At 35.7% G+C, this 23,155-nt stretch overlaps 1 protein-coding gene across 2 annotated transcripts in view; it reads left to right on the forward strand.

The window, feature by feature from the left end:
- Positions 1-23,155, forward strand: part of SLC16A7 (solute carrier family 16 member 7) — a 187,713-nt gene that overhangs the window by 76,211 nt on the left and 88,347 nt on the right. The window contains exons 1-3 of one of the 2 annotated variants that reach the window (XM_049625875.1): positions 13,782-13,944; positions 18,943-19,070; positions 22,026-22,269. In XM_049625875.1, coding sequence (XP_049481832.1) covers positions 22,056-22,269 — 214 coding nt within the window. In that variant the 5' untranslated portion in view covers positions 13,782-13,944; positions 18,943-19,070; positions 22,026-22,055. Of the gene's footprint in view, positions 1-13,781; positions 13,945-18,942; positions 19,071-22,025; positions 22,270-23,155 lie in introns of those variants that run through there. The other variant, XM_049625876.1, reaches the window with a different exon arrangement.

Genomic DNA, 23,155 nt, shown 5'->3' on the forward strand with positions numbered 1-23,155 from the left:
CATTCCTTTGCATGTGATAATCCAATTATCCCAAAACTATTTATTGAAAAAGCTATCCTTTTTCCATTCAGTGTACTTGGCTTCCTTGTCAAATATTAGTGACCATATATCTGTGGATTTATTTCTGGGTTTGTGACTCTGTTATAATTGATTTATGTGTCTATTTTATGATTATACCATAATGTTTTGATTATGCTAGCTTTGTTTTACAGTTTGAAATCAGAAGTATGATGCCTTCAGGTTAGTTCTTTTTTCTCAAGATTGCCTTGGCCAGTCAGGGTGGTTCCATATGAATTTTAGGATTGGAATTTTCTATATATTAAAAAAAAATGCCATTGGTATCTTGATAGGGATTGCAGTGAGTGTTTAGGTTGCTTTAAAATTATTAATTCTTTTTATTTACTGCAGATATGTTTTCACTTATTTCTGTCTTCTTCAATTTCTTTCATCAAAGTCTTATAGTTTTTAGTGCACTGATCTTTCACCTCCTTGGTTTAATTTACTCCTAAGTATTTGATTGTTTTGATGTAAATGGGATTTTGTTCTTAATTTCTTTTTCAGATAGTTTACTAGTAGCGTATAGAAATAACAACTGATTTCTGTGTATTGAATTTGAATCTTGATTAATTTTAAGTTTTTGGATGAATTATTTAGGATTTTCTATGTATAAATTCATATCATCTGAAAATAGAAATAGTTTTACTTCTTTCTTTCTAATATGGATGCCTTTTATTTCTTTTTCTTGCCTAATAGCTCTGGCAAGGACTTCTGGTACTGTTGAATCTAAGTGGCGAGAGTGGATATTATTGTATTGTTTCTGGTCCTAGAGGAAGCTTTCAATTTTCCTCTGTTGAATATCACATTAGCTCTGGGATTATCATATATGGTCTTTATTATGTTGAAGTACATTCATTCTATTCCTAATTTCTTGAGAGTTTTTATCATGCAAAGATGTTGAATTTTGTTAAATGCTTTTTCTACATCTACTGCGAAGATCATATGATTTTTATATTTCATTCTCTTTATGTGGTGTATCAGATTTATTGATCTGTGTATACTGAACTATCCTTGCATGCTAGGGATAAATCCCACTTGTTCATGGTGTGTGCTATTGTATTTGTTTGCTAATGTTTTGTTGCAAATATTTACATCTATGTTCATCAGGGAATTTGATGTTTAATTTTATTTTCTTATAGTGTCCTCATCTTACTTTGGCATCAGGGTGATGCTGGTTTCATAGAATAAGTTTGGGAGTGTTTCCCCACCCAACCCCCCCCCCTTTTTTTTAACATTTTGGAAGCATTTGGGAAGGATTGGCATTCATTCTTTTTAAATATTTGTTAGAATTCAGTACTCAAATCATCTTGTCCTGGCCTTTTTGTTGTTGGGAAGTTTTGATTACTGAATCAATCACCTTAATTGTCATTAATCTGTTCAGATTTTCTCTTTCCTCAAGATTCAGTCATATTAGGTTGTATGTTTCTTCTAGTTTATCCTATTTGTTGGCATATAACTTTTCATAGCGGTGTCATGATCCTTTGTATTTCCATGCTATCAGTGGTAATGTCTCTTCTTGCATTTCTGATGTAATTTATTTGAATGTTCTTTTTTTCCTATCCTAGTCTAGCCAAAGATTTTTCAGTTTTTTTATCTTTTCAAATAAACCAGCTTTTAGTTTCATTGATCTTTTCTAATTTTTCTGGTCTCTAACTTATTTCTGACCCAATCTTTGTTATTTCTTTCCTTCTGCTAACTTTGGGCTTATTTGTTCTTCTTCTTTTAGTTCCTTGAGGTTTAAAGTTATTTCATTTCAGATCTTTCTTTTTTCTCAAGGTCGATGTTTATTGCCATAAACTTCCCTCTTGGAATTACTTTTGCTACTTCCCATAAGTTTTGGCATGTTGTGTTTCCATTTTGTTGTTGTTGTTGTTTGTTTCAAGATATTAAAAAAAAAATTTAAGTTTATTTATTTATTTTGAGAGAGAGAGTGTATGAGCAGAGGTGGGGCAGAGGGAGAGAGAATCCCAAGTAGGGTCTACACTGTCTGTGCAGGCTCAATCCCATGAATGATGAGATAACCTGAGCCAAAATCAAGAGTTGGATGCTTAACCAACTGAGCCACCCAGACACCCCACAAGATAATGTTTTTATTTCTTCTTTGACTTGTTGGCTCTTCAGAAATATATTCTTTAATTGCCACATGTTGGTGAATTTTCCAATTTTTTTCCAGTTGTTGCTTTCTAGTTTAATTCTATTCTGGTTGAAAAAAATACTTGGTATGATTTCAGTCTTCTTAAATTTTTTAGTACTTGTTTTGTCACCTAACGTATGATCTACCCTAAAGAATGTTCTGTGTGCAATTGAGAAGAATGTGGATTCTGTTGCTGTTGAGTGAAATGCTTTGTATATGCTGTTTGGTCCATTTGGATAAAGTATATTTCAAGTCCAGTGTTTCCTGATTGATTTTCTGTCTGGATGATCTATCCATTGTTGAAAGTTGGGTATTGAAATCCTCTAATATTATTATATTACTGTCTTTTTCTCCTCTTTAGATCTGTTAGTGTTTGCTTACTGCAGTTAGGGGGTCCATTTTTGGCCTCATATATGTATTTATAATTGTTATATCCTCTTGATGAATTGACCATTTTACCATTATATGATTTTTTCTCTTCCTAGAGTTTTTGACTTAAAATATATTTTGAGTGCTGTAAATACAGCACTCCAATTTCTTTAGATTTACATTTGTATGGAAATCTTTTTCCATTCCTTCACTCTAAGCCTATGTGGATCCTTAAAACTGAAGTGAGTCTCTTATAAGTAGCATATATTTTTTTTCTTTTTTTTTTCCATTTGGTTTTGGTGACTCCATGACTTTTGACTAAGAATTTAATCCATACATTTAAAATAATTATTGATACCATTACTAATGTCATTTTATTGTTTTAACTATTCTATAGCTCCATTATTTTTTCTTTTCATTTCTTGCTGTCTTCTTTTATGAATTGGTGAGTTTTCTTAATGGTATGCTTTAATTTCCTTCTCTTTATCTTTTGTGTATCTTCTATCGGTTTTTGCTCTGTGGTTACCATCAGGCTAACATAAAACATTTTATAGATATAATGGTCTATTTTATGCTGATAACAACCTAACTTCAATTGCATGTAAGAACTCTACTCTTTACTCCCCTTCTTTTCACAGTTTGTGTCTTTAATGTCATAATTTACCTTTTTTATGTTGTATATCCATTAAATTATTATAGCTATTATTTTTAATAAATCTGCCCTTCTGTCTCCCTGGATACTGTTTTCTCATGTCTTTTCTAGATTACTACAATAGAATTTAACTACTTTGTTAAACCATCTCTTCAATCATCTTCTTCTCTACTCTATATCTAGGATTATTTTCTAAAATGGTAACTAACTAAATCATCCCCTTTCTCAAAAAGCAGAATGTAAGTCCCCAAACTCTAAGATGAATAGAATATATGCCCTTTCACCTAATTTCTCTCCAACTACATCATGATGTCATGCTGTCTTTTATTTCTGGGACATACCAACTGATATATTTTCTTGTCATATATTTCAAGAGTCAGCTTACCCAGGTCATTGTGACTTCAACTACTCTTGAGATAATTCCTTAACTTCAGTATGTGGTCTCAGTTTTCCTCATCTTTCTCCATAGAAATCTGAATTTACCCATTTAATTATGTTTATCATACTCTGAATAGACCTACCCTATGACCCAGTAATAGCACTGCTAGGAATTTACCCAAGGGATACAGGAGTACTGATGCATAGGGGCACTTGTACCCCAATGTTTATAGCAGCACTCTCAGCAATATGGAAAGAGCCTAAATATCCATCAACGGATGAATGGATAAAGAAATTGTGGCTTATATACACAATGGAGTACTACGTGGCAATGAGAAAGAATGAAATATGGCCCTTTGTAGCAACATGGATGGAACTGGAGAGTGTTATGCTAAGTGAAATAAGCCATACAGAGAAAGACAGATACCATATGGTTTCACTCTTATATGGATCCTGAGAAACTTAACAGAAACCCATGGGGGAGGGGAAGGAAAAAAAAAGAGGTTAGAGTGGAAGAGAGCCAAAGCATAAGAGACTGTTAAAAACTGAGAACAAACTGAGGGTTGATGGGGGGTGGGAGGGAGGGGAGGGTGGGTGATGGGTATCGAGGAGGGCACCTTTTGGGGTGAGCACTGGGTGTTGTATGGAAACCAATTTGACAATAAATTTCATATATTGAAAAAATAAAAATAAAAAAAAAGAAACGGAAAAAAAATATCATACTCTGTTGTAACCATCTACTTCATAATTCACCTCCTAGATGGAGTTATTTCATAGGTCAGAGACAATATTTTGTGTCCTGGTCATCTTTATATTTCTAATGCCTTGCATAAAATGAGATACCCAGTATATGTTAAGTGAGTGAATGAATGTATCACCACAGGAAACAAGAAGATATGAAAACACAATGTTCTGTCTTGATTTCGTCATGAGGGCAGACAATTAGAATGAAGGAAGAGACTTGCAAGGCTTATCTCCAGGAATGAGAACTCAGGATAGAGATTCATTTTCCACTTTAATTATCATCTCAGAGACAGGCAAAATCTCTAATTAAAGACCAGCACAGTTAATACTCTAAGCTGTAAAACTTACCATATTTATCATTTTTACTATCCCCATGTATTTCCCCACAGTGATGATTCATAATAACCCCCAAAACAAAGGAGTTTTCTGTCTAACTTTAGGACTGTCAAGAAATGAAAGATTTAGGGAAACTATCCCACTTTCCAGTCAAGACTACAAGAGTAGAATTTAAAAAAAGACAGAGAGGCAACAGACAAGAAGACTAGAAAACAGGCTGAGTTCCTGGGACCCATAGCCAAGAAAGAATGAAGCAGGCGGTGAATTGATCCTTAGAGCATCCAAGAGCCCTGGGGCTGAATATCACAGAAAATGGGGGCATTTTCCAATATAATGTTTTCCAGAAAACAAACGGTTAACTATATTTGAAAAACAACTTTGAACTTCATAGGGATTATATCTAGTCTTATTTCTCTTAGACTGAGGATGAGTTATCTTGATTGCAATTAAGTTTTGGATTGAGAAGAAGTCAGGGAGAGAAGGTTCTTCAACTTCTATTTAGAAGGAAGTGAAATAAAAATTCCTCCACATTTTACTTCCTTTACTTCCCCTGGCTACTTTATTTGCAAGCTTGTTTTTTGTTTGTTTGTTTGTTTGTTTATCCCACCCGTGAATGATGAATCTCTATCATTATACCCTGTTTATTTTCCTTTTTACATGGTATCAGTCTGTTATTATCTTGTCTATATTTATAACATTCTTTTTGCCTCTCTCCTCCACTAAAATATGCAACCACGGGTGGGGATTTGTTTTGTTCAGCACTGTAGCCACTGCACTTGGCATACAGTAGGCTTTCAATTCATACTTCTTGAATATTAACTGAATATGGAGTCAGGTTGATATTAATGATCCCAGTTCTTCTGACTCTTCACCTTTTACTTTTTTATAAGGACTTTGAATTCTCTGAAAAATCTTCCATCAAACATTTCTGGGAATCACATGAGATCAGAAAGAGATCAGATGAGGTTTTCCACTACTGCTTCTCACCAGTAATGCCCTCAGTGAAAACAACAACAAGAAAAACAAAACATTGCCAATGGAAAAGACCTTGTCTTCTGATGCTCCAAAAGTAATTGACTACTGAGGGCCTGAAGCTGGCCAAACTTTATCTTCTGAATCTTAAAACTTCTGAATATACCAAACTTTATCTTCTGAATGTTAAAACATCAATGTGTACAGACCTTCAAAGTCTTTTGGGAAAACAGTTTTCTTGAGGTTCTGTCCCTAAACTCTCTGTCCATTAGAATCTGCAGACTGAGCATGGGTACTATGCCATACATCTTGTTTACTGGATTATTTTACTCTCTCCTGGGCCTCCATGCACTCTTCTCTCTGCCTTTAGCCACATAGCAAGACAAAACAACAACAATAACAACAGCAGCAACAACAACAACAAAACAGAATTGTTAATTCGTGCAAATAGATTCCTAGAATCATCTTCAGCTCACTAGCTCTATGAGCATAGTTTGGAACCTCAATTTTACCTGCATCAGAACAATCGTCTGTATAAACATATTGTTCTCCTTTGAATCTAGAAGTCTCCATACCTCATTACAAACATTTTCTTAAAATTAGAACTGCTCCAAAAATTGTAGAAAAGTTGTTCATAACATTTTTTGTAACCAGCGAATCTGCTGTAATCTCCTGGTTTACCAGGAGATGCATAGTAATGAGAGAGAGGTATAAGCATGGTTATGAATGAAGAGAGATGAAGAGTGTTTCTCATTTTGTAGCCCCTTTTAAGGTCAGGTGTTACTGAACATAATATTTTAAATAGTGATTCAACCTACAGCATGTCTTAGTCTTTTATATTTGGATGGGGATCTCTATTACAGGTTCTTTTGAGAGAGTCAGCTCTAGACATAGATGGCATCTGTGTCATTCAGGATATTTTTCCTTAGGTCCCAAAGGAGCATGGCTTAGTCAGTCTGAACTCCTCTCAAGAAAGGGCTAGATTCAAAGGCATATTTATTTCCATCACTTTGATGGGTCAGCTTAGAACCAGGTAGAATTATGAGCCTCTAGGAATCCCATGATACAGCTTTATTCCCCACGGTCCTTGGTAATACATTTTACATGTTTGACCCCAAAGGAACTGGGTGAAACTAGAAATTCTAATTAGTTTGACTAGAATCTGACTGGCTTTTACAAAGTTTTCTGTGAGGGACGCCTCCGTGGCTCAGTCGGTTAAGCTTCCGACTCTTGATTTCAGCTCAGGTCATGATCTCATGGTTCGTGGGTTTGAGCCTCACATCGGGCTCTGCACTGACAGTGTAGGGCCTGCTTGGGATTCGCTGTCTCCCCCTCTCTCTGCCTTTCCCCTGCTCACACTCTCTCTCTCAAAAATAAATAAACATTAAAAATTTTTTTAATTAAAAAAAGTTTTCTGTGAGACCAAAATTTACCTAGTTTCATTTAGTTCTGTGTGAATCCCCGACCCCATTTACTGAAATAAATTGAGCCATTGAAACTAAATACATTGAGTAAATTTTGTCATTATCTGCAGATAATGATTCTAGCACCAATGTCTATTTTAGGATTGTATGAGTAACAAACTCCATGTTAGGATTTTTATGTTATTACTAAGTGCCAGCTTATATAATTGAATGTACATAAATTTCTTCATTCGAAAGGACTATAAGAAGTGAAGTACTCTAAAACACAAAAACAACCTGTGTCAAGTTTTATATATCCTGGAATGAAGTTATTTACTTAATCTGAGGTTACATGGTAGGTACTATAGAGAATATAATATGATTTATTCATGATTCATGGTCTCAAGATACTTACAGTCCAGGATGGAGGATAGACGTGAATAATTTCAAAATAAGATATGGCATAGTGTAATAAAATGGCTTTCAGAGTTTAGAGAAGGTAGATTTTCCCTTCTCATAAGTTATTAGAAAGACTTCCATGATTTTATTTTAAAAGGCATCGTTTATTTGTGTGGAAGGATGGGCATTATTTCATCATGTGACTATGTAGGAGGATTGAGTAAATGAAGGGAAGGTAGACTTCTTGGGGGGAAAAAGCCCCTTTCTGCCCTAAAACAAGTCTGGGAGCTTTGTATCCTATAACTAAAGCAAACCAAAATGCATATTAACAGTGAAGACTGAGAAACTGTGAAATAAACACATCATTTAGCAGAGAATTCCTCAAATCTACCTGATTACTTATATGTAAACATCTTGTGGGACAGGTATTTTATGTAATATATAGAGTATTATGCAAATTTAAAACTTGAATGATAAGAATGAGCAAGAAAGATTTAGTATAGTCAAATATTGCAATGCCTTGTACTCTGCGGTACCACTGAAGTTTTTGAGTGATGCAGTAACCCGATCTGAGGGTACTGTTGGGAGGTTAATCCTGCTGGGGAACATCAAAGGGAGGCTGGCTGTGTGAAGAGGTTATAGGAGGCAAGCATGGGAAATTGAAGATGGGACAGTCCCTTAGGAGACAATGTGAGATGAACAGGAGTGTGAACCATACTGGTCAAAGAGAAATTAAAAGAAAGATGCATTCAAGAGCTATTAAAGAAAAGTATCCATGCGTAAGGAAGGACTTATGGATTTACAGCCTAGGACCTGACTGTTACTACAATTAACAGACTTAGGGGAATTTAACATTTCAGTGACATATCCTTTTGAAAATGTCTAGGGAGTAGTACGAAATAAAGAACTATAAGTTAGGAAAAACATAGCCACAAGGGATAGAGAATTGCTTCCTCACGTGTAAAAGTGGTAACTGAATTTTTAGAGGTAGATGCTATTATGGAGAGTAGGTAAAGGAAAAAGAGAATCAACAATATGACCTTTATGAGAACCCACATAGTTGGACCTGAAGAGGAAAACTAGTCATGGAAGGAGGTAGAGTGAGGGAGTGAGATAGAAACCAAAGTCTCAAGTACAAAGTACAATTAAATATTGTTAAATACCATAGAAAATTCTGAAATGAGCGCCAGTGGTTTTGGAGATTAGGAAGTCATAGCTCGTTTTTAAGAGAAAATTTATTCAGCAAAGCTTGCAAGTGAAAGGTTCCAAGCAAGGAATTACGAGTAGATGGTGAGAAAATAGAGGTTTTAAGGGAAGATGTCTCTTGCATGAAGTTTTGAGGTAAAGATGAGAGAAATATAATGAAAGCTCAGGAAAAAAATGGTAACTGGAGTAAGTTATGCTTTCCTGTTCTTTTTAGGCTGGAAGAGGTAAACACAGTTAGGGTAAAGGAAAGAACCAGAATAGACAAATACATTAAAAATTAAAAATAACGCATGGAAATTATTGTTTCCAAAGCCCTTAGAAAGGTCAGAGAGATTTCCTTAACAATGATAAATAAATGAATTAGCATGAGAAAAGCGAAGGATGTCTTTTTGTCCAGAACAGAACAGGAAGAGAAGGTTTGTTTGCAGTGGAGGTTAAAGATAGGAATCCCCTTTCTGCTGTCCCCAGGTTTGGAAAGTTCTAGGGAGAAACGGTAGCAGCCTGTAGTTCCTACCTCAGCTGCTTGTCTTGCTGTCAGTCAGGCTGGGATGTGTTGGACGAGCAAACTAAAAGAGAAAGCTTAGCGCTGTCTTGTAAAGCAGCAAGGAGTGTAAAGAAAGCCTCAGTCAGGGTGGGGGAGCTCTTCCCTGGCTGAGGCAAATTCAGAACAAATAGGAGTGAATCGCCTGGAACAGAATGGTACCCAGTCAGGCAGGACAGTCTCTTGAGAAGATGGGTGGATGCCAGGATCTACAAGGGAACAGCAAGGTGGAAACAAAATTAAACTAATAAAAATTGATTAAAGGTAGAGAAATTAAATTGACCTCAAGTTGCTTGGAATTATCGATATCATCCTTGCCCAGGTGGCAGCAAAATCTGAGTGAAGCCACCAGGCTTTTAGGAGAAAGCTAAGGGGAAAAAATGGATACAGCGTGCAAAGATGAAAGGGTTCTCATCATTTCATTACTCTAACTTTGTGTGGTACTAGTGTGTCGTCTGTTCTCAGATGACTGCATTTGTTTCTGTATTTTTGTGGGAGTCACAGCCTTGACTAGTACTGTAAGGAAAGGAGAAAAGGAGTGAGACGATTTTCTTTTCTCTGCATTGGGGATGATGCTTCTTTCTGGTGACCTTCTAGAAGTGACAAGCGGGATCCAACCAATGGATTTATTTTCAGTGGCTCCTGTAGCTCTCATCTAGGTTCTATTTAACTTTGGGTTCATTTTTGTTCCAGTCAGCATCAACTTCATTATCAGTGTTCAGTGCATATCACATAACAATAACATCAGATTTTAAATACGAGGGCTTAAAATTGTGGATTCTGTGGGGCTTTACAGGGAAGTTTCCTGAGAGGATCTTTAGAGTGATTCTTGAGAATGTCATAAAATGGGATGAAAGTAATCACTTCGACTCTGCCTCCTATTTCAGCTGGGTTTTATTGATCTTTTATAAGAAATGACTGCAGTTAACGGTCCTGACCGATGTCAGTTTCATAAAATTTATATATAAATTAGACAAGAGGGATACCTTTTGGAATGTTTGTAAATAGTCAATTCTTATGCATTATTAATGATATCTTCAGTGACTATTTAAAATTCTATCGAACATGTTATTTTTACTGAACAATAATATGATGACCTGATTCCCTTTTGGTAGTTGTATAGTACATTTTTTTTTATTTAGGGATATATAAATTGGGCAAATTTGGGAACTAAAAATATATAGTGTATGAATTGAAATATTACATAGTTTTTAAAACACTTTGAATATATCATGTGCAAGGTGCTGTTTTCACTCTGTTTTGGAAAGATGCCTTCACGTGATTTATTTGCAACACTGAACCAAATTGTCCTGCTTTTATGGGAACATATTCTGTTAAAGAACATGGCAATATGCGTCAATATTTTAATCCTGATCATGAAAAACCATTCAAACACATACCAACCAGGTCCTCTGAGGATCTCATATAATAATTTTTATGGAAACTAAATTGTGATTTGGGAATTGAATAAAATTCTAAGCACACTTAAGGAACTAATACTTGTCCTGTAGGAGCCTTCTTGTATTTAAGTATGTGGCCCAGTCCCCTTACATAATGAAATTGCTTCAGAGGATTCTTTCAAAAGAACTTTTCTCATTTCCAAGTTTTTGGAATCTTGGAAAACTTGCTCAAATAATGTCTATCTGTTCATTACTTATTTTCGGAGAGAAAGAAATTTGTATTTCACAAGCTAAGAGAGTCTATAAAATAGGACTATTTTTGTGTCATAGAATCAAATATAAGCTGAAAGGGACCTCAGAGAACGCTTAATCCTGCTGTCTTTTTACAAATAAGGAAACTAAGAGCCAGTGTGAATGCCACTTGCTCAAAGGGTTACAGCACTTTAGTGACATTTAATGTGATCGATGTATTCAAATTTTCCAGTGTTAGATCTCTGTATGTCACATAAAGCAAGATGCAGGATATAGGAGTCATTTTAATCACTTGATCATTTTATATTTCCAACAGACACTATTCCATTCTATCCAGGCTGATGACAACATTTTATAATATAACCCTTTAAAATGTTTTTAAAATTATTTGATTCCAATTAGTGTAAATAAGAACATTCTCAGTTTTTTATGAGCAATGCCTCTCTAAATACACTTAATGAGAGACAATTTAAGGTTACTAGACCTTCAGAGACCAACGATTCATTTCTTTTCCACCCCTGCCCTCAACTATTTTTTAAACTGAAAGAACTTACTGGTGTCTGACTCAAGCCAGTAAGAGATTTTAAGAAAAAGCACTAAGGCTGCACCCTTGGTTTGGCCTTTTCCCGTGACCTTTTGATTCAGTTTTTGCATTGAGGCAGTGTCTTAATTTGAGAATCTTTTACCAGGCTATCTATAGGGGACGGAAATGTGTCTTACAACCCTCCAATTCCCTGTAATACATGGATTGTCCCTTTTTCCTTTCCACCCTTGCTTGCAAGCAGATCAAATCTATTATGACCTTATTGCCTCTGCTAGTACTTATTAAATGTAGCTAGTTAAAACCAACTCATGATACCAACGTTCTTTATCTAAATCTCTTGTCCCAAAATGCCAACTGCCCTGTGTGCATTTTCTGCCTTCCAAGACGCCACAGACAAATAGTTTTACCAAATATTTTGCCTCTGCTTAACATAAATTGTCATTTTTCTAATCTCTTCTAACAGGGTCCTTCCTCACAACCATCGGCCTATCCCTAAAACCAATGCCACACATTTTAGGATTTTGTTTTACACACACCACCTCAAATTTTGTTGTTCTGTCAAACAGCTCTAATATGTTAAGGCTTATGACAATAGATATTTATTTCTCATTCATGCTACTTGGAAATATGGGTCAGCACTAGCGCCGGTTGGCTCCTGGCTAACCTTCAAACATCAGGGATCTAGGGACATGTTTTCATATTAGAAGTAAGGACTATAGGCATAGTGTCAAAAGATGCAAACATATTTTAAGGTGACTCTTACTGCTTTATATCGCATTGACAAAGCATGTCCAAAGTTAGTGGGAAGGGAGTATATTTTGCTTTCAGAGACGCAGGGCAAACATGACTAGACCAGGACAAATAATGATGAAGAAAAAATAAAATTGTCAATCGAATCCATTGCTAAGTGTGTAGTAAAAGAAACAACTGACAACTTGGTTAGGTTTCTAAGAGTTGCACAGCCCTTCCCTTCAAAGCCTTATAGTCCTGACTCTTGATACCATTTCCTGAATGCACTGGATGGTTAATTTTCCGTGGGCTCCAGCTTTTGTTTCCTCTTCCTAGTTTGGCAATTACCAACTGAATGTCTCCTGAAGTCTCCTGGGAAGTACAGAGCTGAAATGGGTGGAAGGCAGAAAGCCTAGGCAAGTGACAAGAAGCAAAGCAGAATTGGAACAGGCAAAATAGATAGTAGGGTGGAAAAAGGGCGGCAACGTGCACACTGCCAGTGGCTCAGGATTGCAGAGTAACACGAAGATAGTAGGAAGCGTACAGTTCTTAACTCTGAGCGCCTTGTCCTAGAGTGAAACAAGTGCAGCAGGTAGACGTAAGGAAAGATACCCGACATGGTTGGCTTTCAGTTCATTGTCTGCAAAATGGAGACAATAGCTACTCAATAGAATTATGAGAAAATACAGGTCAAAATGTCAGGTGTCTTAATCAGTGATGCTTACTTGTAATTTAAGAGGTAACAAGAAGTGTTATTTACATGGGTAATTGGTAGTGAGAAAATGTAATGTATATCTAAACTGATACATGGAGACCATCTCTGGGTATCCTCTTTACAATACAAAAGCCTCATCATTTCATTTAGGTATAACTAAAAACAAAATCATATAAAGCAAGACAAAAGGAAACAAAAACAGAGGAAAGGTCTCTAAAAATATAGCTTCCAATTTCACTCTATTACTTACAATAACCATATTTGAATTGGTTGTGTATGAGTTAAAATTAACCTATTTTTCAAAGCAGACATAAACCCCAAAATTAGGGCAAATAATTAAATGTGTAAGATTAACTTAAAGCATTTTATATAGAAAGATATTATAATAAGTGTTATTCCAAACTAGTATAGTTAAATATATATATTTTTTACCAACCTCACCCCAAGACTATGACCTATGTGTTGTTGTTTTTTTAAATAAATACTCATTTTTGAGAGAGAGAGAGAAAGAGCAGGACCAGGAAGGGGCAGAGAGATGGAGACAGAGGATCCAAAATCCTGATGTGGGGCTCAAACTCACAAACCCTGAGCTCATGACCTGAGCTGAAGTTGGACGCTCAACTAAGCCACCCAGGTGCCCTTTATGAGGTCTTTTTAAATGCATCTCTTTTGTCATATATTTTGAATTTTGCTATCATACACATTTTTAGCATCATGTTTTCACTGAACATTATATAATACATATTTCCTTTGTTACTGCACAACTTTTGTAATTATCATTTAATGTATGTATAACAGTTTACCAAGTGAATGGCAGTGACATATGTTCAACCACTTCCCAGCATTGGTCATTTAAGTTGTCTTTACTTTCCCCATATTATAAATACTATTACTCAAGGGTGAGAGGATGCAGGCATTGTAGAATTGGGTTACAATTCTATTGGGGGACAAAGAGATATGTCATAGATGGAACTAAAACAGGATTCTAAAAGGAGCATTGCTTCACAGGAAGCTTCAGCCACCTGGTGAGCAGAGGAATAAGGGAGCTTATCTTGGTGAAATGGAAGACCATGTTACTTCATGTCTCTGGCTGGGTTGATTCACCTTGCTCTGGTACTGTATCTTAATCCTGCCCTCAACAGTATTGTATTTTATAGAAACTTCTAGGAGATTCTAGCATATTTCTCAATCTCATCCTTGGTATCCGGAGATCTTACGGATTTTTTCTTTACTTAATTTTTTAAAATGGGCTTTGTAATAGAAAAGTGAGAAGGGTATTCTATGGCCCTGTAATCTTCCTGGAAATCTTCAGGAATTTTTTTAACACCCCTTTCTTAGTGCCAGTTAATTACCTTCCTTTCAAATTGAGGAAAGAAACAAATACCAGAAAATCTTTGAAGACTAAATGCATAATGGAAGACCCAAAAATCTGTAAATATATTCCATTTTTCCAGGTTGACCAGAGAATGTCACTAAAATATAAGAGGTAAAAAAGATAATGTCAGACAGCATCCTGCCCCCGGTACCGAGTTTTATCTTAGTCTGTTAAGGCTGCTGTAACAAAATACCATATACTAGGTGGCTTATAAATAACAGAAATTATTTCTCACAGTTCTGGAGACTGGGAAGTCAAAGATCAAGGTGCCAGCAGATTCAGTGTCTGGGTAGGGCCCTCTTCCTGCTTCATAGTATCCTCATTCGACAGAGGGAGCAAGGGAGCTGTCTCGGGGCCTCATTTAAAAGGGCATGAACCGCATTCATGAGAACTTCACCCTGGTGACCTAACTGCCTCCTATAGGCTCTGCCTTCAAATACCATCACCATTTGGGATTAGGTATCAACATCTGAATTTTGAGGGAACACAAGCACTCAGGTTCTAGGACCATATGAGGTATATTGCAGATTCTAGGGATTAGACATGGACATCTTTTGGGGGGCCCCTATTCAGCCCACTCAAACTGCTTTTACACAATTCTAAAGTATAGGATTAGAAATTAGGAATTGCTTGGTGTGGGATGTCCATTTCCAATTCTTTATAAATAATTATGTGCTGGTTCATATTATTTTTTATAATTTGCCCATTATAAAAACATCTTCAGTTAGTTTGACCTTTATTATCAATTAGCATTCTCAGAGTCCTTTTAACTACAGCAGTAGTTCACATCTAAAAATAGGTTTTGTGTTACTGACATTTTGTGGGCCATGCACTATTGATATCTCTCTTGTCTAGTTGTCAAAGTAAATCAGTCTATAGGATTTAAAAGATGGTCCATCTGGAAGAATAAAATAACCTCTCAGCATTAGATTCCCATTTTAATTCAATTACCTGTTGGAAAAGAGAAGATTTGGTTCAGTTTAATTCCTATTGTAAAATTGGGTGAGTTATCATCTAAACTTAAATATCGTACGTTAATTTGATACAACTCTATCCTTTTGTATAAGTAAAAGGAAGTAGAAAGCAAAAAGTCTTCTTCATTATTCTTTAAGGAACATAGTAATCCCTTTAGGTGAAAACACAGCCAAGGTAGGATGTGAAGAACAAGCTATGCTTTATCTATGGGGCTATCTAGATGAATTTATAATGAAGTCAATAGTCTCCTCACATCAATTGATTTAATTTGGGACTTAGTTTCCTGAGAATATTATTTCTGGACTGTATTTTGCAACACAGACTTCTGGATGGCTTAGACTATTGATAAGGGTTCATAAAATTGAGGCATCCTGATTTAGATTTGGGTAGTTGAAGAAAAATTATTTGCAAAATATATAAAGGAACATTCTGATATTCTGTGCAACTGAATGAGAAAGGGCCCTAAATATAACACTGGAGTCTACCCATTGATCATCACTAATAGTTATATTATTTCTTTGTACTACATCTTCCTCTCCATAGATTAGTCAACCCATATTGATTGCTAGAAGATAAAGCAAGGTTTTGGGGCTTTAGCATGTCCCCCCACATAAGTTTTTTACTTTAAAAAATTTATTTTTTATTTTTTATTTTTGTACATTTATTTATTTTTAAGAAACAGAGTGAGACAAAGTGTGAGCAGGGAAAGGGCAGAGAGAGAAGGAGACACAGAATCTGAAGCAGGCTCCAGGCTCTGAGTTGTCGGCACAGAGCCCGAAGTGGGGCTCGAACTCACGAGCTGTGAGGTCATGACCTGAGCCGAAATCAGACACTCAACCAACTGAGCCACCCAGGCGCCCCCTAAGTTTTTTACTTTATAGCCAAATGTTTTCAGTAGTCATTAAGTCACCCTTTTTGTCAATGACAATGATATATTTTAGTCTATATACTCAACCGCATTATAGAGAGGGTAGATGTAAATAAGCTGAAATAGTGATGAATTCCTAAAGACTTTGAAGGATAGTTGAGGTTTAGAATTAGAGAACAAATATTTGAATTCCAATGGACCAGACAGACAAGGATATATGCAAGAATTGAAATTTGGAAATTCACCATAGAAATAAAACCGAAGGAATGTATTTGTTAGCAGAGAGCAGCCTCTAAGTTGCTGTGTCAAAGTGGAATCGGTAACAATGGGCCTAACAAAAATACTAGTCATGGTACCAATTTGATCACTTACTGGACATTACACATAGGAAAAATCACTTAGCACCTCTAACTCTTCATGCCCTCATCTCTCTCTCTCTCTCTCTCTCTCTCTGTGTCTCTCTTTTCGCAGAATCCAGTGATTTGTTTTGTTTTAGCTTATTTATTTTGAGAGAGAGAAAGAACATGAGCAGGGGAGGGGCAGAGAGAGGGAGAGACAGAGAATCTGAAGCAGGCTCTGTACAGTAAGCAAGGAGCCCAATGGGGGGCTCAAACTCATGAACTGTGAGATCATGACCTGAGCTGAAACCAAGAGTCGGATGCTTAACCGAATGAGTCATCCAGGTGCCCCATATGCCCTTATCTCTAAATGTGATTAAAAACACCACTTCCTCTTCATTTATGGAATTATGATAATTAATTGAATCTTTGGGGGAAAAATTAAGCATTGCTGTTTTTTTTTTTCATGCATCCTGTTGTAAGTAAAAGCCATCATGAAACAAGTGGCGTATGTGAGAACTGCTAAGAAACCAAATTAGCTGAGAGCATAGTCCAACTTGCACCTATGGTAATTAATCCAGCTTTTGTAGGGACACATAAGCTTTATGCCTTCTTGGACTTTAGGAAACAATCTCCAAAATAGTTGCTTTCCCAAATTAAAAGAAAACCTTCCCATATTCTTAAGGATTGTTGATCTCCTACTATTTTTTTAGTAGGGCACACAATTCTAAAACACTACTTTTCATTTTTAAAACTAAAGACTGGAGCACCTGGGTGGCTCAATGGGTTGAACATTTGACTTTGGCTCGGGTCATGATCTGACAGTTCGTGAGTCCCGAGTTGGGCTCTGTGCTGACAGCTCAGAGCTTGGAGCCTGCTTTGGATTCTGTGTCTCCCTCTCTCGCTGCCCCTCTCCTACTTACACTCTGTCTCTCTTTCTCTCTCTCTCTCTCTCTCAAAAATAAATAAACATTAAAAAAAATAAGAAAAAACCTAAAGACCAATATATGGGTTGTATGGATATAAATATATTTGCATAAACATGTATTAAAATATGATAGTTTTAGAGATGTAGAGAAAGGGGTGTAAAATAGATTAATATAGTTATAATTACCAAGCAGGAAGTTATAACTTACTGGATTTTTGGCCAGTTTGTTGAAAAAGCCATGCATATGCGTTGGTCTTTCGGTAAGAAAATAGACCAGTCAGGTTAAAGCACTGTGAAAGTTTTGTAGAAATGTTAGATGGCATTTAGAATGTGGACTTGTCAAGATTGCTTGTTGTGGCCTCTCTGCTGACCTCCATAAAGCATGATGATAATTAAGCATGGATTGCAAGGTCGGAGCCCAATTTTCAGGAATGCCTCAGGCTTTCCTCTGAGGCTTTGCCCTGAACTCAGGGCAGTTCTCTGTGCCAGAGGAAACGGACAGAAACTGTATTTTGTAAAATATAAGAAGGGTTTTCTGCATTCGGATGGGCTAGTTACATGTAGTAGGATGGGGCTGCCATCCCTAGATTACCCGGCTTAAAGTTACCAAGGTTCCCAAGGCACCTGGTAAGACCAGAACAGATGTTTCTCCTCGCTGCTGTTACCCCAGACCTGGGAGACCCATTTAGCATGAACTCTTTTTTCCTAGTGTAAGTTAAGACTTTAATTCCAGCCTTGTCCATTTATCAGATTTTATTCTTGACTTTATAATCCCCTGAGTACTCTTCATTCTGGTCCCCACCCTCAGTTTCTCACTGACTTGGCAACTAGATCACAGGCTTTGCTCATCCTGTCATACAAATCTCATTTGTATGGTCTGGTGGTTCTGTTGCCTGCCTTCAACACTTTAGATACAGCAGCCTTGTGTGCAAAACAGGAAACTGATTATTTAATTGAAAGAGTTGACTTTTTCTCAGCTTTAATCTGGGCAAAGGAATGTCTAACCCAAACAAGATAAACTCTAAGTACTAGCTTCTATATATTCAGCACAAGATTCAAGTTGAAATAATAGTATTTGATGTATTAGGGAATTTTAGCCTATTTGTCTGTCACCCAGATCTGATTAGGAAGTTTTAATTCTAAATCAGAAGGTCCCTAAAATACTTTTATTCCTTTTCATGACCCAGTCTGTCTCATTGTGAGACATATATATTATTGGTAATATTTCCCATAATTCTCTTTTAAACTTTGTTTCCTTTGTCAATGGATATTTTCTTTAATTGAATTTTACAGCAAATTACTTAAATGAGTATAGAAAATTATTTGAGTGACAGCTAATGAATACCAATAAATTTCCTTCTCATATTGTTAGATATGCAATCTATTATTTACTTTTTTAAAAAATGCCTAGTTCTTCATTTTATACTTATAAATTTTTTTTTTCTCACACATGTATGTTTGTCATTTTGTTCATACTGTAGTAATCCAATTGATGGGTTGACAAAGAAATTTTGCTAATTATTAAAACATGGTCACATGTTTTCCTGGGATGATTAAAGCCAGTGGCTTTAATGAGGCTTATGGGATTGAATTATACATGTAACCTTTGTTTTTTTCATTTCTTTAGGAAATACAGAGTCTGCTCTACTCTCCCCCTTGCATTGCCTTCACATATCACTTCAAGGAATAGTGACTAGGCTTAAAAATTCCACGGATAATCCAAATAAATCTGTTCAATTTGGCATCTATCAACAGGTAAAATTATACTTTTAATTCCTATTTTTTCTGATTATTTCCACAAATAAAAGGAAAAAGACACAACAGCTATAAGTTGTGTAATATATTAACAGAATTGTGCACAGGAAACTAACGAGACCATTGAATGTGTGAATTGGATCTGACTTAATCAACTCAGGAGTTTTTTAATACCGAACAGGTTGGGGGCACCTGCATCAGACTTTGACCCAGGTCATGATCTTGTGGTTTGTGAGTTCGAGCCTCGCATCTGGCTCACTGCTGTCAGCACAGAACCCACTTGGATCCTCTGTCCCCCTTTTTCTCTGTCCCTCCCCTGCTCACGCACACGCTCTAAAATAAATAAACATTAAAAGAAATAATGAACAGGTGAAAGTGGAATATTTCAAGGGCTAATTGGTTAGGCTGTACTTTGTAATGATTTAGTTAAGAGATCATGAGATATCAATTTATATGGAAAAAACTAAACAGCTAGGAGATAAGGAAGTGAAGAGGTATAAATGGTGCCTCTCAACCTGGAGTATGTGGTTATAATTAAAATCAAGCAAATGTGCTGTAAACAGATAACAAAAGATCACATACTAAGATAAACTGGTGAAAAAATAACAATACAAAACAAGGATTGAGGAGAAAAAATATTTCAGTCATATAATCCTTTTTTGTTAAAAATTTTTATTTTAGAGAGAGAGAGAGTGAGCGCATAAGCAGGGGAGGCGCAGAGAGGAAGGGAGAGAGAATCCCAAGCACGTCCCATGCTGTCCGTATGGAGCCTGACTCGGGCTTTATCCCATGAGCTGTGAGGTTATGACCTGAGCCAAAATCAAGAGCCAGATGGTTAACTGATGAGCCACCTACGCCACCTATATAATCCTTTTTTTAAGGGCCTTTATGAGCATAGATTCCTGTCTATACAATAGAAATCCTAACATCAACCTAGCTTATTAGTAAATTTCAGTATTCATATTCATAACATGATTTGAATATTAGTAAATTTCAATATTCATATTGATATAATGCTTAATTATTTAAAAGTGTATTTAAGATTATTTAGAAATGTTATTTTTGAAATGATAAAACAAATCATTCAGTTGTATTTCTGAGTGTTTACAATAGCAGATGTAATAAAAACTTTAATAGTTTAAACACATGAATTAATAATGAAAGACAGATTCTTTTATGCAAACAGGAAAATTGCAGAGAATTGCTCTACCTATTTTAGGTTTCATTTTTATCATTCTTCCTATGTGAATTTCTGAAAGCAAAGTCCTTCAGTATAACTATCAGCAGATTATAAAATTTTAGAATTTAGACTATTTTCATTCAAAATCTAAATAAAAAACACATATAAAAGATCACTGAAAGTATCCCTGATGTAATCTGACATTAAAATAAAAAATCTGTCTCTGTTTTTATAGATATCTGTTTAGTTTTTTGGTAGGTTTTCTGAAAACAGGTGGCAAAATTAGTTTTTATTAACTCATTTCCAACATTATTTTACTAACAGAAAATTGCTTCTCTCTTTCCTCTACATTGCAATTGAAATATGTTCACAAATAACATGAGAGTTGTAATAAGAAGACACTGAGAAAGGCTGGCAATTACAGCAAAAGCTAAGCAAACAACTTTACAAAGAAACATTGATGTTAGGCAACCAAGGTGTTTTAAAGTTAACTTCAGTTGTATTAAGTATGTGTGATCATTTCTTCCACAGGAGAGTGGGTGCTATGTACCATAAAGTTAGTGGTTAAGTGTTCCTAGTCATATCCAGAGAGAAAGTCCTTTCTTTTAACAAACAATAACATGCCATTCATTTGTTTGAAAGAATTTCATTGCTATGAAAAAAATGCATAAAATATATCATTCATTAAATGGTAGCACCATTTTGAGAAGAGTGGTAATATTAATTCATTAAAACCATATAATTTCTAATGCTATGAGTCTAGAAAACAGATGCATGTGAAATATTTTTAAGGGTTCTCAATTATTAAAAGAAAAATTCTAAAATGTATCTAATGATCTAATATTTCTACTAATTTAAAAATCTATTCTTTAAAATCTATCAGATTTAATACATGGTCCTTTAAAATTTTTTTTAATGTTTATTTGTTTTTGACAGAGAGAGAGAAACAGAGTGCGAGCAGGGGAGGGGCAGAGAGAGAGGGAGACACAGAATCTGAAGCAAGCTCCAAGGCTCTGCGCTGTCAGCACAAAGCTTGACATGGGGCTTGAACTCAAAGACCGCGAGGTCATGACCTGAGCTGAAGTTGGACGCTTAAACCAACTGAGCCACCCAGTTACCCCATACATGGTCCTTTTTAAACTTTGTAAAGAAAATACTAAGTATTTTGGATTAAAAATGTAATCTGGGTTTTCTTTTTAAGTTTTTATTTATTTACTTCAAGAGAGAAAGCACAAGTGGGGAAGGAACAGAGAGAGAGGGAGAGAGAGAGAGAATCCCAAGCAGGCTCCACAGTGTCAGCCCAGAGCCCAAAGCAGGGCTCGAGCTCATGAACTGGGAGATCACCACCTGAGTGGAAATCAAGAGTCAGACACTTAACCTACTGAGCCACCTAGGACGCTCAACCAACTGAGCCACACAGGAGCCCCAAATGTATTCTGTTTTTAAGTGATAATAGCTCTGTTTTTACTATGTTTAGAAATCAGATTGAGATAGCTTTTATTTTGGAGTTGGTACTTCAGTACAGAACTGAAACTGTTGAGTAATTTTTATTTCTGTAAGTGAATTAAATGGTTTCAACTTTTAGCCCATAGCAAAGTGACATACCTCATTCCATTTTTTTTTGTTAATTTTCTGAGTATAAGAGTATTAAAAAGTATTCATGCAAAGTTATGTAATTGTAGCTATAACTGGAATATACTATTTTGGTGATTATCAAGAGTAATGTATGAAAATGGAAATATGGTTTCAACTGTTATTTCATTTTCTTTAAACAGGTTATTTGAATTTCAAATAGAGGAGCAGACATGCCACCCCCAGCAGGTGCCCCACTGCATCCACCTCCTGATGGAGGATGGGGCTGGGTAGTGGTTGGAGCATCTTTTATCTCCATTGGATTTTCATATGCGTTCCCCAAAGCAGTCACGGTGTTCTTCAAAGAAATTCAGCAAATATTCAACACTACCTACAGTGAGATCGCCTGGATATCATCCATTATGCTGGCTGTTATGTATGCAGGAGGTAAGGTTTCTGGTAATAAATGGAATTGCCAATTAAGAAAACAATTCTTCCATACCACAGTGTTTTACATGTAGTGTCTTGGTGTATATATTGTCACTTAAAACCAATCAAACATAATTCCAAATGAATTCTTAATAATTTTATTGATTCCACCTCTTGAACTATTCACCTGAATCTGAGTATTACTAGAGTATTTATTTGAACGATAATTTCTTTGAACAAACTAAGATTCACTAAATTATAGAATTTCCAAGGGAGCTACCTTTCCATTTAATTTGGAGTGAAGTCTATACTGTAGTGTCAGTATCATTTCCTACCACTGCTACAGTTGGTAGAAATGCTTTCTTCTTAATGAGAAATAACCTACAATTGCTGACAATCTATAAGCCTAGGAAGTACTTCACTTTCAGCTGCAAAAATGGAGTGTTATCAGTACATTCTGGATCCATTCAGGTTTGATCCATTCAGGTTTGTGTGATCAAAATAATTCCTTATCTCTGTAGTATTCATTAAATATGACAGGTTTTAATTTAAATGGTTGCCTGAAAATTATCTCGTTACATTCCTTGTTTAAATGAGATAAGATTCATGAAGGATAAAAAATAAAGTACCGTATCACTTCTGAATATTTTTTAAAAAATGGAATTATTTATGCAGTATTATGTAAATTATTTTCTTTAAATCAATCTCAACAGCAGACTAGACTGTCTCTAATTTTTTTAAGTCATTGCTTAAAATATTTAGGTTTTCGAGTTTTCATTTTTCAACTGGATACTTGATTTTAAGATACAGATGTAGGCTTAGAATATAAGCACTAAGAGAAACCATACAAATCATTTAGCACAGTTTCTTACTTGGCAGTTGAAGGTAATATGGCTCATTAGTG

The sequence above is a fragment of the Panthera uncia genome, chromosome B4, assembly GCF_023721935.1.
Source record: "Panthera uncia isolate 11264 chromosome B4, Puncia_PCG_1.0, whole genome shotgun sequence".
Taxonomy (NCBI): domain Eukaryota; kingdom Metazoa; phylum Chordata; class Mammalia; order Carnivora; family Felidae; genus Panthera; species Panthera uncia.